At 41.6% G+C, this 17,223-nt stretch overlaps 1 protein-coding gene across 2 annotated transcripts in view; it reads right to left on the bottom strand.

The window, feature by feature from the left end:
- The window catches only part of CFAP20DC (CFAP20 domain containing), a 149,174-nt gene that overhangs the window by 111,172 nt on the left and 20,779 nt on the right, over positions 1 to 17,223 (bottom strand). For both annotated transcript variants that reach the window (XM_075574786.1, XM_075574787.1), the window contains exon 5: positions 14,803 to 14,875. In XM_075574786.1, the coding sequence (XP_075430901.1) occupies positions 14,803 to 14,875 (73 nt within the window). The remainder of the gene's footprint in view (positions 1 to 14,802; positions 14,876 to 17,223) is intronic.

Below are 17,223 nucleotides of genomic sequence, written 5' to 3'. Positions count from 1 at the left end.
GGAAGGTTATCAACAATATATTCCAGCCTTCTAGCCATCAACAACCAAATAATATCATTAAGGAGGATATTACTCTGACAAATCCCACTGACATTGCAAATGCATTCAATGATTACTTTGTGGGATGTGCTACAAACTTATTAGCAAAACGCAACCCAAACTACACACACGAACCTCATTCTGAGAGTACCTCTATAGCCCCACCCTCTCCCAACACTGCCCACAGTTTTCAATTTGTCCCAGTATCTGAAGAGGAGATTAGACAAGCGATCCTCAAATTAAAACTAAGCAGCCAATGTAGACCTGACTTACTGCAATCTAAGTTCCTATGACTTGGTGCCACAGCCATTGCCAAACCGCTTGCTTCCCTAATCAACTCTATCCTGTCTGCAGGCCATATCTCTAAGACCTGGAAAACTGCCAGAGTTGTCCCAATCTTCAAAAGTGGGGACAAAAACACTGTCTCAAACTACAGGCCAATCACTCTTCTCACAGTACTATCCAAAGTCATGGAAAAATGTGTCCACTCCCAATTAAGCGATTACTATACCAAGAAAAATGTCCCTTGCCAATTCCAATCTGGCTTTCGCCCCCAACAATCCACGGTAACTACCTTCCTAAATGTTTGCAATGAGATCCAGTGTGGAATGGAACTGGGACAACTTACAGGTGCAATATTCCTAGATTTTGCAAAGGCTTTTGATACTGTTGATCATGTTATCTTGCTAAATAAACTCCAGTGCTCTGGAATAGGGAAGCATGTTTTAAACTGGTTTCATTTCTACCTATCAGGTAGATCCCAACATGTGTCTATCTCGGGCATTTACTCCAACCCCTTGGATATCACCTGTGGTGTCTTGCAAGGCTGTGTTCTGGGGGCTCTACTCTTCTCAATATCCATTAATTATCTTCCTACAGCTTGTAAGGAAGCCTCAATACATATGTATGCAGATGACACAATCTTATATGCACTCAGCCCTAACCTCTATGACCTTGGACACACACTTCAATCTGACTTTTTGAGACTTGATAATTGGATTTCCCAAAACAAACTGTTTCTAGACACTGACAAGACTGTAACAATGGTATTTGGGACCAAGGCTAAATTTCTAAAGCTTCCAATGAAGGAGCTACAGATCAGAACCAACTCTAAGGCCGAGTCCATAGAAGGACAGGCCGTGCTGAGGCGTGCGGACGCTCAGCGCTGAGCCCCTGCATCCTCAATGAGGATGCCTTGAGAGGGGGCTCGCGCGAGCGTCCGCAGGCGTGCTCAGGCTTTGGAGTTTTCAGCCGAGCGCCAAGCTTTTTTTCAGCGCACTGTCGGCTGAAAACCTCCAATGAGAGCGGGGCTGCGTCAACGTCACGGCGCCGTGACGTCAGTGCGTCGCGGGCGATGGCCCAGCGACGTCACTGCCCCGCCTCCCTCAGCCTCCCCCCACCTCCGATCGCGGACGCTGGCTCGCCTGTATGTGCATGGAATCGCACAGCTTCTGCAGGCGAGCCTCAGCGTCAGCGCGGTGCAGCACGGCTCCCCCCCTCTATGGCCCGGGCCTAATACTATCCTAGCCCGTTACTAGTTTCAAATATTTGGGCATATGGTTTGAATCCCATTTAACATTTGGGTTACACATTGATACCCTGACATCCAAAACCTATGCCAAACTAGGTGTACTATATAGGAACAAATCCTCCCTAAATGATTTTGAAACTATTATGAATGGGGTCAGAAAACTAACTTGAAGGGGGTAGTTTCTTTGTCTGTCACATTTCCTGATTGTAAAATGGATTATTTATATATTTATAGTACTTGAAACATAAATTATTTTTCCTTTGCTTAGGGTTCCAGCACTTATTTTCCTTTCAAAAACACCACTGATTTACAAATGACATCATTACATTATGTTTAGTAGAAGTGTGTGTTTGATTATTATAGAATAGCAAACATTTGCTAAAAATACAAATATTCAGCATTGCTTGCATTATGCTTTAAAGAATCTTCAAGGTATCGCTTGTTATTACTCAAATACTGCGATGTCAAACCCATTGCTTGATGGCATGTGAATCCAGTTGAGACCACATGGTCATCAGGGAAAACACTGACAAATGGCTGAATTGATTCTTAGCTGTGTAACATTCTTCTGCTCCTTCATACATTGTAGCAACATCATGGCTTTGGATTAGGTTTACCTGTTTACCATTGGGCTTCATTTGTTATTCACTTAGGAGCAAGTGACAGTATATTGTGCTGATCGTGTTTGCACTGCATCCATATCTAACCCTTTCCCATTTTAACCACCCCAGCCAGGAAGGAAGGAGAAAGCCACAATTCAAATGAAGCAATCGAGCCGGCAGCAAAAACAGCACGACTGAATGAACTGCCAAGTGTAGGATAGAGAGACACAGCGGAGAAATAAGTATAGAGAAGACATTACCAAAAATAAAGCAACGTGCAAACATTATTGCAGTAATGTGCACATAGTGGTTATATATAGATTGCTGTATGGCACATCATATTTCCCCCTAATATTTTGCTGATACAGTAGGGCCCGCTCATACGGCCATGGCGCCGCCGCGAAGCGAAAAGCGTCTCCTACCCTTCTGTATATGCGCAGACTTGCAGTCCCCCCTTCTGCGCATGCGCGAACATGGCGGACCCCTTCTCGGTACCGCTGTATTGGCGGATCGCCGCAAAGTGAAATGCAGAGAAGCGGGGCCCTACTGAATATATATATATATATATATATATATATATATATATATATATATATATATATATATATATACACACACATACACACACACACACATATATATATATATATATATATATATTGTATATATATACAATATATGGTTTTTGTGTCTTCTATCAAATATAGAAAATTTATGATCTACTTACCTGCGTGCTGTCTCTTTATGTCGTGTTGCAACCGGTATCGTATGGTGTGTGTGTGTATATATATATATATATATATATATATATATATATATATAATTATGAAACCAATCCACAGCTTGCACTCAATGTACTTGCAAATATAAACAGGTGCTAGTCTCTAATAATAATGTAAACAACATTACCATCCTCGCGTCCGGTAAAGAAAAACTGCACTCAATTCAGTATATCACGAACATCTGTATTAGGCATCAGTACAAAAAAATAGGGGGCACCCCCTTGAGAAAGGTCCCGTTCCGGGACGAAACGTCGGATTGGGCGGCCTATTTTTTTGTACTGATGCCTAATACAGATGTTCGTGATATACTGAATTGAGTGCAGTCTTTCTTTACCGGACGCGAGGATGGTGATATATATATATATATATATAAAAACAATAAGTGTAGCCCCCCTGTAAACTGAGGAAAAGAAGGGATCCAGCGCTTCACGGATTTCTGAATAAGAAAATGTATTGTGCCATACAACGTTTCGACCTTATGGTCTTTATCAAGTGACTAGGCATACATAAGACAGGATCTACCCAGTATATATATCCTTTACCATTACCCATAAACAGGTGAATAACAGGTGAATAACAAGTGAATATTACCCCCAGCTGACCCCAATTCGCCTCCCCTGATCAGTCCTGTATCCATACAATGCTCAAACAGTTCGTAAATGTCTACTTCCGGTTTTTCGATCCTCTTCCGGTATTTGCGTTCCAGTGACGTCATCGTGATCACGATGACGTCACTGGAACGCAAATACCGGAAGAGGATCGAAAAACTGGAAGTAGACATTTACGAACTGTTTGAGCATTGTATGGATACAGGATTGATCAGGGGAGGCGAATTGGGGTCAGCTGGGGGTATTATTCACTTGTTATTCACCTGTTTATGGGTAAAGGTAAAGGATATATATACTGGGTAGATCCTGTCTTATGTATGCCTAGTCACTTGATAAAGACCATAAGGTCGAAACGTTGTGTGGCACAATACATTTTCTTATTCAGAAATCCGTGGAGCGCTGGATCCCTTCTTTTCCTCAGCGTACTTTGGATTTTATGGCAGGTACTTCCTTGAACCAGCAGCACCGGTAAATTGTATGCATTTTTTTCTATTTTTGGAGTGCAGCCTTAACCCCTCTTACAGCCCTCCTGTAAACAGCACAGGCTATACATATCTTCCTCCTACTGTGGTAAGTCCTGTTAAGGGCAGGCAACAGTAGTGATCATGGGTTTTCCCCCCTTCAAGCCCTGCTCTGAGTGATAGATGCAGGCCCCTGACTCTGCTGCAGGCATGAGACAGAGGGGAGGTCCTGCTGACATCATGAGGGGTGGGGCTAAGCCTATTTAGCAGCCCATTCCTGTAAGTGACAGTTAGTCTATTCTGGAGTCTGTCCTGGGAGTGAGAGGAGTATACCTAGCTCCGTCCTGGGAGCAGCAAGAGAGAGAACTCTGGCCTATGACATTTGGAGAGCGAGCCGAGTTCAGGTGGACCAATGCCCCTCACCCCGATGATGGGGTGATGGGCAGAATCCATCCCCCACCCAGAGGATACCCTCTGAGGTGGGCAGTGGGTTATTGAGGCCCCAGCACAGTCTATCCTGTCGGAGTGTACACTTGGAGGGAAGGAGAGGAGGAAAGGCCTGTACAGAGTGGGGGGTCGTGTGAATTGGGGACATTGCTGTTGTTGTTGTAGCTGCTTGTCGCTACTACTGCCGGGCGCGGCTCGGAGCAATAAAGAGAGACATTACCTTTTTTACTAAAGACTGTTGTGTGATTCTGGAGCACCCACCCTGGGACCAGGGGTCACTCTTCTATACGGGTCCTACCCCATACCCTGGGAAGGTATAGAGGATGGAGGCGCTGCACCACCACTGAAAGCATGGAGGCTACTACCTCAGAAGCCTGGTCCTGTTATCCCCCACACCACCGCGGGAGACTCAGGCCCTCCTGTTCCACGCAGGTCTGCACCACCCAGTACATGTAATCCGCCCTCACACACCCTAGATATGTCAGATGAGCCAAGGGGGGGGGGGGGGAATAAGGGTTACATATATATATATATATATATATATATATATATATATATATATATACATATATATAGTGTTCTACAAACACAGTCGCCCGGGGCGGCACGAAATTGCGATTGGCCCAAGCCAATTCCTCCACAGCGATGTGAGAGACTGATAAAGTCATACAGAAAACGATTACTTCAAGTTATTGCTGCTAAAGGTGGTTCTACAAGCTATTGAATCATAAGGTATACTTAGTTTTTCACACATGGCTTCTCCATTTTGGCTTTATTTTTGTTAAATAAATCATGACACGGTGTAATATGTCATGTGTTGTTGTTCATCTGAGGTTGTATTTACCTCATTTTAAGACCTGCTAAGGAACAGATGATTGTTATTATGTCCTGATATGTAAAACCATAGAATTCAAAGAGGGTGTACTTTCTTTTTCACACCACTGTATGTGTGTGTGTGTGTGTGTGTGTGAGACGGGGCAGGGGCTAAACAAGAGAATGAACCTGCATCGCCACAGCATCATACGCAGAACAAGAGACAGTCCTGCCGGCGAACATTTCTCTGACTCTGGCCATAAGATGAACGATCTGAGGGTTGCCATACTCAAAGGTAATCTTAAAACACCGAAAATTTGAATACAAATTTATGCAACTGTTCGGGACACTTAGCAGTGGCCTAAACAGAGATCGAAATTTTATGAGTCATTACTGGCACAAGTGAACTCTCTTCCCATGAGCACTAAAGGCCATGTCTGTACATACTGTGCTATATATATGCACACACAGCTGTCTCTTACACATACAAATACTCCTTGTTTTTCCATCATTATACACCAATAGGGACCACATAGTATCTACACACACTTTTAGTTATGCTACAATCTCTCACATTTCCACACCTACCCACACCATTTATATTAACTCCCACTCCACACACACCTTTTGTAAAGCACTGTATATACTGTGGGCTCTCCATTCACTTATATTCACACAGATACACACACACTCTTACATCACTAACTTTCAGGAACCATTTAACACCTCTAGCCATAAATCACATCCACACACGGGGGAGGGACGAGCACAGATAACACTCCAAGAGACACTGTTTTTAAGTAAAACCCTTTGCTTGCTTCATTCATTGTAACATCGCTGGATGAAGAGATCAGTGTATCTCGAAAACTCGCACAAATAAAAGCATTTTTCGTTAGCCACAGAACGGTATCGTCTATTTATTTTTTGATTATTGAAGCTCGGCTAACACGGTACTGATACCTCTATATATATATATATATATATATAGTTTTATTGTTTCTAAGAATTTCTAACTCTGGTCCCACTGTGACTCACAATTATAGGAAGGCAGCGACTCTGCATACTAAGGTTACTACTGTAAAGAACTGAAGGGCTTGATCATACTCAGAAGTTAAATGCTTACATTTTTGTAGATTTTCCAGAACTTAGATGCAAAGAGCAGGCCAAAAGAATTATTCAATACAGTACGGGAAAAAATGTGAAAGGCTACATACCATGCAATGCATCTTTGATTTATTCTTGACCTAAGAAATCAATGACTCAAATGTCATTACCTCAGTGCATGTTATGTATCATTGACTTGACATATCAGACAATCCATTCAGATTCCTTTGTAGAAAAGTAACCTTTTCAGTGTGTAGCTGTTGAGTATAAGATACAGATGTAGCCGTGATTGCGATCCCTTATTGCACATTTCTGCTGGTGCGAATTTTACTGTGTTATTGTGTGATTTGCACGCCGGATCGCACAATTTAGTGCCTTACCGTACGATATCGGGTGTAATAACGTTGGCTGCATCTATATTTGCTTATCACATACTAATATAATGTTCCATCATAATATCAAAGTTTTTGATGGTGCTTCTTACGGAGTATATCTACTCATTTCCAACATTCTATAGCTGATTTGACATAGGAGACCTACAGAAAAATGTTATGGGTATCCCAATTAGTTTTACAGTATGTCAAAAAAGAAGGGACCAGCGCAACTTCCAAACAGGAAAATGAGGGAAACGGGGAAAAAGAGAAACTATATGGTGGAGAACGTTGAGGCAAAAATATCTCTCAAATTGAAGGGGTACGATATTCACTCACATGGAGTGGCTGGATTTTAGAGCACTATATAAAGAAGGTAATCTGTAATACACCTCTCCTGCGGACTGCTATTTCCTCCCCATTATTTTGTTGTTCTTCAAAGCTTTTAAAATGTAGGAGCCTAATGGCACAGCGAAATTCTCCCGTCTCACGTGTAGCTGCCTCCTATTATTGGACGTTATAAAAATTATGCATTTGTCATAGTGTCGTTTCAGGCAAATGTTTTCTTTTAGGCAAATAAGGTAACGTGGTATTGACATAGAATACAAACTATTATCAGGCATCATCGTCTGTATTTCCCTAAATAAAAGGTTCTACCTTGTAAGTGCCCCCCCCCCCTCACACTACAACCTTTAAAAAGCATTCTTCTAAACATATTTATTTTTCTATTAGTCTTGGTAGATTGGAACAGCAACTGAAGCACAGCATTATTTTCAGCCTAGTTGAAGACGCTACAATGATCTCAGATGCAATTAATCAAAATGGGATTCAAACTGCACATAAAGACCTGCTGTGGGTCAATGAAGCCATGATGCTGAAGCGGGGGAAGAACATGCAGAAACAGATGGACCTTTTTTTTTCTTTTTACCCAAATATTGTACAAGAGAATGGATTGTAAAATAACTATGTAGGTAAAAAAATGTCATTTCATACTCTATCTATTTAAAGAGATGATTAAATATTAACGTGAGACAGTAAATGGAGTTCTAAATCTTTTCTGAGGCTAAGTCCATACAGCTTTCGCCCTCGCCCAGGCGTGCGCGTCCGAGACGTCACCAACGCAGGTGCATTTTTCGGAAATGCTAGATGCGCCATCGGGGGGGCGGGGGGCATGTCAGTGACTACACGGAGCTGGTTCGCCCTCATTGGGCGAACTGCTCACGTGACCTGCCCGTCGCGCAGAGAAATCAGTTTCAACTGGTTCCTCGCGCAACGGGCGCCCCCTCCTGCTGTCGCCCACACGGTCTATGGGTGCGATCAATGCCTTAAGGTAATGTGAGCGTCCGCGCGATCTTCGGCAGCATGGACTTAGCCTAAGAGGTAACATTGAAAAGTTTTAAAAAGACCTTGAACATTTTTCCTAATGGTAGGACGAGTATTTTTTTTTAAGAGTAGGGATAGTACTACAATGCCCAGCAGACGTGGTTTGATTGAGATTGAGTTGCCCATATTTGCTATGCAGTGCTATAGCATACTGCCTGAATGTAAAGCAAGACTTCAACACATACTGTGTAGATCATTATTTAGTGCAGGGGTCGCAAACTCCAGTTCTCAAGGGCCAGCAACAGGCCAGGTATTAGGGATATCCCTGCTTCAGCAGAGGTGTGCTGAAGCTGGAATATCCTGAAACCCTGCCATGTTTCTGGATGGTTGAACACAATAAGCAGGCAGAAGTATGTGGGGAAAAGTCCAAATATTTACATGTAATCTTACACAAGAAATGCTACTAAGAATACCGTATACACCAAAGGAAGTGTCAACACATTTCCTCCTACCTAATTACAATAAAGAAGTCAGTTTCAAAGGGATAATTTGTGAGCCCATTATATCTTCTTTTTGTTAATTATTCAGAAGAGAATTAAGAAAATAAGGCATGTCTGATAATAATGAGTGCAGTAAACCAGATGGCAGAAAGTACACAACCCGTTCTCACATTAGCACTAAATACACATTTAAACTAGGGACAATGCAATATGATCTTTCATACACTGCCAAGAGCATACATATACAGATGTGTGCTGCATACTTCCTTGAGATTAAAGTCCTTCACAGCAGACTAACAATAACTGTTATACGTCTTCTATTAACATATTTAGTATCATGTACAAGGCACATGGCATACCGAACACAATATAATCAAGATATGCTTCTAAAATAAGTGAGAGGGTTTGATACTTAACACTTCATGTACTGTATACTGTATCTTTATTAGTATATCTCGATCCATGTACAGTACATAGAGCTCCACAGCCAGGGGTGGATTGCGCCGCCGGGACACAGGGCAAATGCCTAGTGGGTGGTCCATGGACCAGTGTCGCCTTGGCTATTAAACTTACCCCTGGGTGGATTGCCCCGCTGGGCTGGTGCAGCAGGCATGAACCGGCCCACAGCACAGCTGTGACTGAGTCACCTGTGCTGAAGCTGGGATATCCTGAAAAACTGACCTGTTGGGGAGTGTTGAGGACTGGAGTTGAGCATCACTGGTTTAATACCATCTTTCTCTGCATGCCTTGACATATTCATGTTCACTGCAAGTTGTTCAGGGCAGAGATCCCCACGCAATGTTTCTCTGTCTTGAGCTACGGGCAGTTTCATGGTCTTGATTGTGTTTTAACGTATTATATTTTATTTCTTTGGCACCAACCATCGCTTTAGAGATAACATGCAAGACATAACTCAAACAATACAAAATAAATAAATACATTGGGGGATAGGTGTCTATACTCCAGAGATTAGAATTTAACTGGCATTATAAAGCAAAGCTGACGCTTTCAGTGTCATATAAAGAATAACAATCTATGGAGGATAAGGGACATTTTAAATCATGTTCTCTACCACAGTTGCCAACTGTATCTCTCACAATGACACTAGGGTATTTGTTTAAAGTTTCATACATGCATTGTCTCAGAAATCTGACTAATATGTTGTAATGTGGAATGTAAACATTGTTTAAGTGCCATAAAAGTAGTATTATAATAAATGCAGCATGCTATATTTGTACCCACTTATCCAAGTTCCTTTTGCAGTATTTAAAGAAGGGTGGGGAGCCGTATTCATCGTTTCTTCCAAAGGAGGGAGAGGGAGCAGGCGAGTAGGGGGTATGATACCGTTTATTGGTAGTTGATACGTTACAAGCTTTCAAACCTTTCATGGTCCTTCATTGGGTCCTATTCCTACCCGGAGAGGTTGCAAAGCTTGTAACATCAACTACTTGTTGGTCCCATAAAAAGGTATCATACCCCCTACTCCCTCTCCCACTGTTGCAAGGTGCTTGTATGCACCGAAACGTTGGATGCTACTAGAGGACTTCTTTAAGTCACTAAAATGACAATTTTTGCTACTCACTGAATCATCTCTATTTTTGGTGTGCTTGTCTCCATTTTTCCATGATTGCTATATCTTGACCAGATTTTTTTTGTCATACAGTAGCACCCATTCTTGACATTTAGCATTGCTTTAGACCCCTGCAGGGGCACTCCAAGTTGCTGGATCTGGTTTTCTATTGTTTATTGTACTATTAAGAGCAGGACATGCTTAGGGGGCAAGATACTAACATGAGTTAAATGTATATAGGCTTCTGGAAGGAGGATTTTTTGCTTTAACCCTTTATATGCTGGATAGAGTTGGCACTCATTGTCGGAGTTAAATCTGATATGCGTTCATTGCATTAGTCAGGGTACGGCAAATCCGGTTCAGTTCTTGTCGGTCTTTGGATCCTAAAATATTAGGATATGAAATGACATTGATGTTTGGTCAACACCAAGAATGTAGTGTAAAGCAGGGGTGCTTAACTCCAGTCCTCAAGACCCCCCAACAGGTTAGGTTTTAAGGATATCCCAGTTTCAGCACAAGTGGCTCAGTCGAAGACCTGTTTATGGCCCTTAAGGACTGGAGTTGGCCACCCATGGAATATCATATGATGTAAAATGCAAACATTTGTAATGTATTATGTGATATAAAGATAAACACAGGGATATACCCAAAAGTAATCACATGCCAGTAATAATTTCTGAATAATACATCAAAATAACCTTTTTGGTTTTGACTATCGAAAATATCCCTGGGAGTTGCACAATGTGGATTATGAACCATCTGCTGCTAATTAAAGCCATTTTTTAAAATCAAAACTTTTTTGCCCACCAACTGAGTAAGCCTGGATTTGCTGCCATCGCTTTAAGTAACCTAGAATGAATACATTAGTTGTTTGCCTAAATTGTACTTTTTTCCTTTGCATGACTGACTTGAAGGGAAGGGTAGTCCTGGCTCAGCTGCTGCCTTAAGTGATGAATGGCCTTGCAGAAATTCTTGCTATTGATCAGAACAATTGTGGGACAGAATGCAAAAGAACAAATCAGCATTGAAACAAAGCGCGTACGTTTCCATCTGTATGCAAAGATGTGGCAGGATGCAACATGCCATAAAACGTGTATATTTTTTACATCAGCTAAAACATAAAAGTAAAGGCGTTTTCTTTCTTCCTGACCTTACAAATGAGCTTAGTTGTTTATATAGCAACGATGACGCTGCATCATCGTTTTCTACAGTTTCTGGATCCTCTCTGACATCCCTTATATGTTGAGTGTAGACTTCCAGATGTAGCAAACTTCATAGTCCATAGCACCGGGATGAACTGGGGTCACACGACGGCAACTGCCTGGGCGCCGGAGGATTACCGCTGCGGGGTGTGAGATCCGGGAGTACGGAGTCCCCGGGACAGACACGATCTCCGAAGCTGCGGCTTCAAGCATTTTCAGCCGTGGCTGGAGACCGTAAGTCTTCTTACATCTGTGTGTGTCATGTAAAGAAAGATGTGTTCGCTTGAAAGGCTTTTAAAATGTATGATCCGGAAGATCATATTCGAGTTTAACATCCTCCGCAAACCTCGGTTTCCTCTGTAACTGATTCAGCTCACAATCCACAAGGAAAGGTCAGTGTAAAGACAGAAGAATTGGTTGTGCCAGGTGGTAAGGTAATGTAGAATTAGTTTGGTGCAGCTGTTTGTGCACCAAACAAAGTCATCATTTTAAATATTGCTGCGGTCTGCAAGGGGGGGTGGGGACAACGACATCTACTTTAATGTTTGTTCCGGCTTTATGAGGTGTATAGATCACCATTGTTTTTTTTTTTACCATATGTTCACTCTCTCTTAATAACACAGAATTTACCTTCCAAGTCAGCATCAGAAACATCAGTAAATGAGTGAAGATTTGCTTCATATAAATGTACTCAACAGCAAACAAAGCTTTTCTAACATCCAATAAGAAGGGGGGGTAAAAAAACGACCTATGAGCACAGTCACATGTCTCAGACAGTTCCAGAACTCTGCCTTTCCCCATAATCACTCAGCATGCAATGCTCCAACTGTAGCCAGGGATTCTGGGTAATGACATGCAAATGAGCATTCACAGTGTGTCACTTTGTACGTCTTATTCATTTCAACATAATCTTATGCCCGCCGTTTTACACAGTAAAAAAGGTCAATGTTATGAAAATCGCAATCTCAGCCATGTCAGATGTTGGCAAAATAAAGAAACATTTCTCATTTTCCTTTAAAAAAAAAGTAATTATATATATATATATATATATATATATATATATATATATTTCTTATAATTTGTTTATCGTTGCACGTATATTATATACAGGCATACCCCGGTTTAAGGACACTCACTTTAAGTACAATAGCGAGTAAGGACATATCGCCCAATAGGCAAACAGCAGCTCACGCATGCGCCTGTCAGCACGTCCTGAACAGCAATACCGACTCCCTACCTGTACCGAAGCTGTGCGCAAGCGGGGAAACTATAGAGCCTGTTACAAATGCGTTATTTACATCAGTTATGCACGTATATGACAATTGCAGTACAGTACATGCATTGATAAGTGGGGAAAGGGTAGTGCTTCACTTTAAGTACATTTTCGCTTTACATACATGCTCCGGTCCCATTGCGTACGTTAATGCGGGGTATGCCTGTACTGTGTTGCACTATATTTGCATTTTATTTTTTCATATACGCCTGGACTGATTTGCGCTCCTGTTTTTTTGTCACGAATATTTGCAAATGTTGAAGAATTCGCAGAATATTCCTAAATGGCAAATGTCCAATGGTCACCCGTTTTACAAAAATGTTGCACATCCCTTACCAAAATGTATAGGTTTTCGTATCTTTTTCTTCTTGTCCTCTTCCTTGAATTGCACTTAGCAGGTTATCATTGCATACACTGTAGCTAAGGCTTGCAGTTCTCAAAACCCCACGTAGGGGCTTATTCTAGATCCGAAGGTGTCTTTGCCAAACCCCGCGGTTTGACATATTCACAAGAAGCGGAAAGAAATGTGAAAAAAGAAAATGGTATTCTCTATTACACATCTCGTCTTCTTAACCGCTTCTATAAAAAGTGGGAAGACGAGGAGGACTTCCTAACTGAATAGTATCTCTAGTTGCATAGATGTCCTCTCAAACCTCCCTCCAAATAAATTAGGAAGCGATGCCTGTGCTGAAAAAGGAACATACCTGAGGTACCATGGGAGATATGCTAATGTGTATAACAAAGTATATTTAAAGGAGTCACACATCCTAGAATATATCCTTAAAACCCATTAACCCTTGTGATGAAGGAGGTACCAGTATTAGACACAACAGGATTAAAAACCACAACTCTGCCATTCAGGGCAGCAGCTCTAGTATTGAACTAAACCAGATGCTGGGAAACGCCACTGTTACAGATCTCAGAAGTGTGCAAACTTACCTACATGCGCCCCCTGTCTCCTCTCCCCTATGGCCCATGCACTCCTTCCTGCACGGCTCCGGAGTCAAATGATGCCGCGGGGGTCATGTGATGTCACATGAAGCCAGTTGCCATGGAGACGCGGCGCTGGAGACGTGGCGCTGGAACTCCAAGTAAGTGAAAAGTTAGAGGCCTCGTGCGATCCCGGGCATTTACTTTAAATGCCTTCGTGGAAGCTCGTAGCCTCTGTAACAGCCGCGCCCCCCACTTTGCGCATCCCTGCTCTAAGGTGTTTCAGGTGTGCTCATTGGTGTGCACAACGAACACTGAACTGGCAACCAGGAAGTGGAAATGGCCTGCTTTTAAAGCAAGATACTGCAGGGGAGGGGGCTACAGTTGTGAGTAGTAGACAATAGCCCTTCCCAGCAACTGGAGATACTATTAAATGAGGAAGTCCTCCTCCTCCTCCGATCTGCACAGCCGGAATGAGACAACTTCTAAAAAATCCTTTTAGGCACGGATTGAACATGCGAGAAGGACTTATAGAATAGCAAAGCAGCAGCAAAGTGCACTTTAGAAGGGTATTGTCACAATTCGGAGCTACTAGAATAGGCCTCGTTGTATCTCAACCCCGGTGCATGCAGGAACATTAACTTTGAAAATGTGTGATGTTCCAAGTCGTTCCAGTGCTACACACCATACACAAGTCATATACATATTAAATATAGAATGAATTATTATTTACCGCTTCACTTTTTCATCAATTGGAGATAATTATCAGGTTCAATCCTAAGAACTTACTAAGGCCCGCAGTCACTAACGGGTGCTAAGCTTTAGCACAGCTGAGTACACCCATTCATTTGCAGCGGAGTCCAGGCATGTTGACGCTTAGCAACCTTTAGGAAATCTAAGCATCAATGAGGAAACGTTGCCCGTTATCCACAATAGTTCAACCTCACAATACAGTGGCATACACATCCTATTACTGCACTCTTCTCAACATAACTTAAACTGATGCAAGAAAAGCTGTTTTCCGTTTAAACAGATGGAATGTGCTTTCTGTCCTCAGGGAAATGTCAGAATATACTGGTGTTTCGGAAATAACAATTAAATTAGCTTAATTACTTCATGTCGACTTGATAAGTCACTGTTTTTTAATGCAAAATCTGCCACTTGCAATTAATGGCTACTGGTACTAATTCAATTGATCAAGTGTCTCCAATGCAGAAAGCATTAGTTGGTTAGTTTGGTGTCTTACAGCAGTTCAGCAGAGAAGTCCTGTCCTAATGGGATGTACAGCTGAAGTATCAGAAACCGCTGGATCAGTCCAACTAGGGTTAAAAAGAACAAATACAAGTACAACATTATAAAATGTTGTGCTGTTCAAGAAATCCCAACACCCTCTTTCATCTAAAGTTACACCCAGCCTAATAAAGTACATTTTAAACATGTTGTCTCGATTTCATAAATCATTGCGTCCTGTTCCACAAGGATACATTACAAAAAGTGTTTGCACTGTATTTCAACCTTCAAGAATAGCTTCAAAATAAAACGTTAGATATTACAATTAGACATATATTGTGACTACCTGGGAATAAACATGTCATGCACCACGAGATGTCAGGAATCTAAGACAAACGATGCCATGAAATAGTGTGAAGCGCAGAATAATATTTCTCAGCTAAATAGATTGCAGAATTAAATTGTAACACTGCAGCTGTTCCTGTTCTACTTTCCTTCGAAGAAATTCCAACCAAAATCCAACTGCAAGACTTCCCGGGTTGACTAATTGAATAAATGTATTGAATGTTCATACACCTACTACCAACGTTTGGTTCTGATTTGTTATGGTTTTGTGTCTTCAAGATATGCTCATAAAAAGGCTTCTATTTTTATTTCAAATTGTCCGTATACGATGAACCAGTTTCATTTAATCCAGGAAGACGAATCCAATAATAGCATTACCGCTGTAAACTATGCTGTTTGGGAGTGTTACAGCAGAAGTGGCATTGATGCAGAACATTTTCGTTTTATCCTTTACAGGCTACTCATCAATTAAACTGTAATTCAACAATTTCACCAACTCATCCACTTTTAGATAGTCAAGCAGTTAACAGTGGCAAACGAATTTAAATAGTTAAAAAAACATTTAGTTCAAAACATTTAGTGTTGGAAAGACCACTGATACAATGCTTTGCAATTCGTTTTTGACTTCAGCACAGAAGGGGGTAAAAAGCTTGCATTAAAGAGCTAAAGAGGGCAGTACAGCAGGAGAGGCCAACTCCAGCCTTCAAGGGCCACCAACAGGTCAGGTTGTAAGGATATCCCTGTATCAGTACAGGTGGCTCAATCAGTGGCTCAGTCAATCACTGAGCCACTGATTGAGCCACCTGTGCTGAAGCAGGGATATCCTGAAAACCTGACCTGCTGGTGGCCCTTGAGGACTGGAGTTGGCCAGCACTGCACCGGTGATGAGGGAATACTTTCTTGGCCATTCATTCGATGAATCATGCTGTGCATAATGTTCCGTACCACCAAAAATAAACATTTCTTCTGAACAAAATCATGTACCCACATCGTCTGCTGGTAACAAACAGAAATAAGATGAACTGAGAGCCAATGGAATTATTAAAGCACTTGCGAATCTAGAGATGTAAAGTAAAATATACTGGCTTTCAGCAGGCAAAGTCTAATATGGAGGACAAGCACAGTATCGCTAAAGCATTGCCTTCTTAACAGAATAACAATCTATTCCAATATTGATTAGGGTGTAATCACAAAGACAAAACATTTGTCGTCCTCAAAATGTCTTTTCTTTCAACATCTGTTTAGTTATATATTCAATAGATTTGTTTTATAGATTTGCTGTAAATGTTGAGAAAACCCCCCACAAAACAAAGGAAATGCCTCATAAAATGTTTTCATCACATGTATGTTTAATTTTGTCTCCTTTCCTGTCTCTCCTGCAATACTCATGATGCCCCTCGGCGGCAGCGCGACGTCACCGGATGGCGTTGCCACTCAGCGGCATCAGGTATAATAAAGACAAAAGAGGCCTCGTCAGAAAGTAACGTTCCAAGTCTTATGAGGGCAAACTGATGCCTGCTGGGGGACGCCCAATACGACACAGATTAATAGTTTCGTTGGTTTATTTTTTCCTTCGGTTATGATCGATGAAAAATAAAACAATTATCTAGAAGCTGCAGATTTAGACAAACACATTTGGCAGAGCAAAAAAGCAGATGGCAGATATAACTGTGTATTGGTCTAACATAATTGTGAGGCCATTGGAAAGAAATGCTTTCACGCCCTGAGAGAAGCTATCTCTACACCTTTGTTTTCAGCCAAACCTATACCATTGCCTCCATCAACATAACATGCACCACATGTTTCTTTACATTCCTTAAAGCAGTATTTCATTCAAAATCCTATGGGCATATTTTTTATTATTATTACATAAATTAGTTGTGTAGTATTAGATAAACCAGAGATAGAAGTTGATCTACTTGAATGCTCTAAAATCCAAAAACTTATGCAATCAATGATAAAATATATATAATGTGACAATCAGTATTAGGTAATACTTACTGCATCTCCCCTCTCCCCCCTCTTTATGCCAGGGGTCTAAAACTCAGTCCTCGATGGCCACCAACAGACCAGATTGTATGGATACCCCTGC

Source organism: Ascaphus truei, chromosome 17 (assembly GCF_040206685.1).
Source record: "Ascaphus truei isolate aAscTru1 chromosome 17, aAscTru1.hap1, whole genome shotgun sequence".
NCBI lineage: Eukaryota > Metazoa > Chordata > Amphibia > Anura > Ascaphidae > Ascaphus > Ascaphus truei.
Note: the sequence above shows the minus strand (reverse complement) of the source record. Positions and strands in the feature narration are given on the sequence as shown.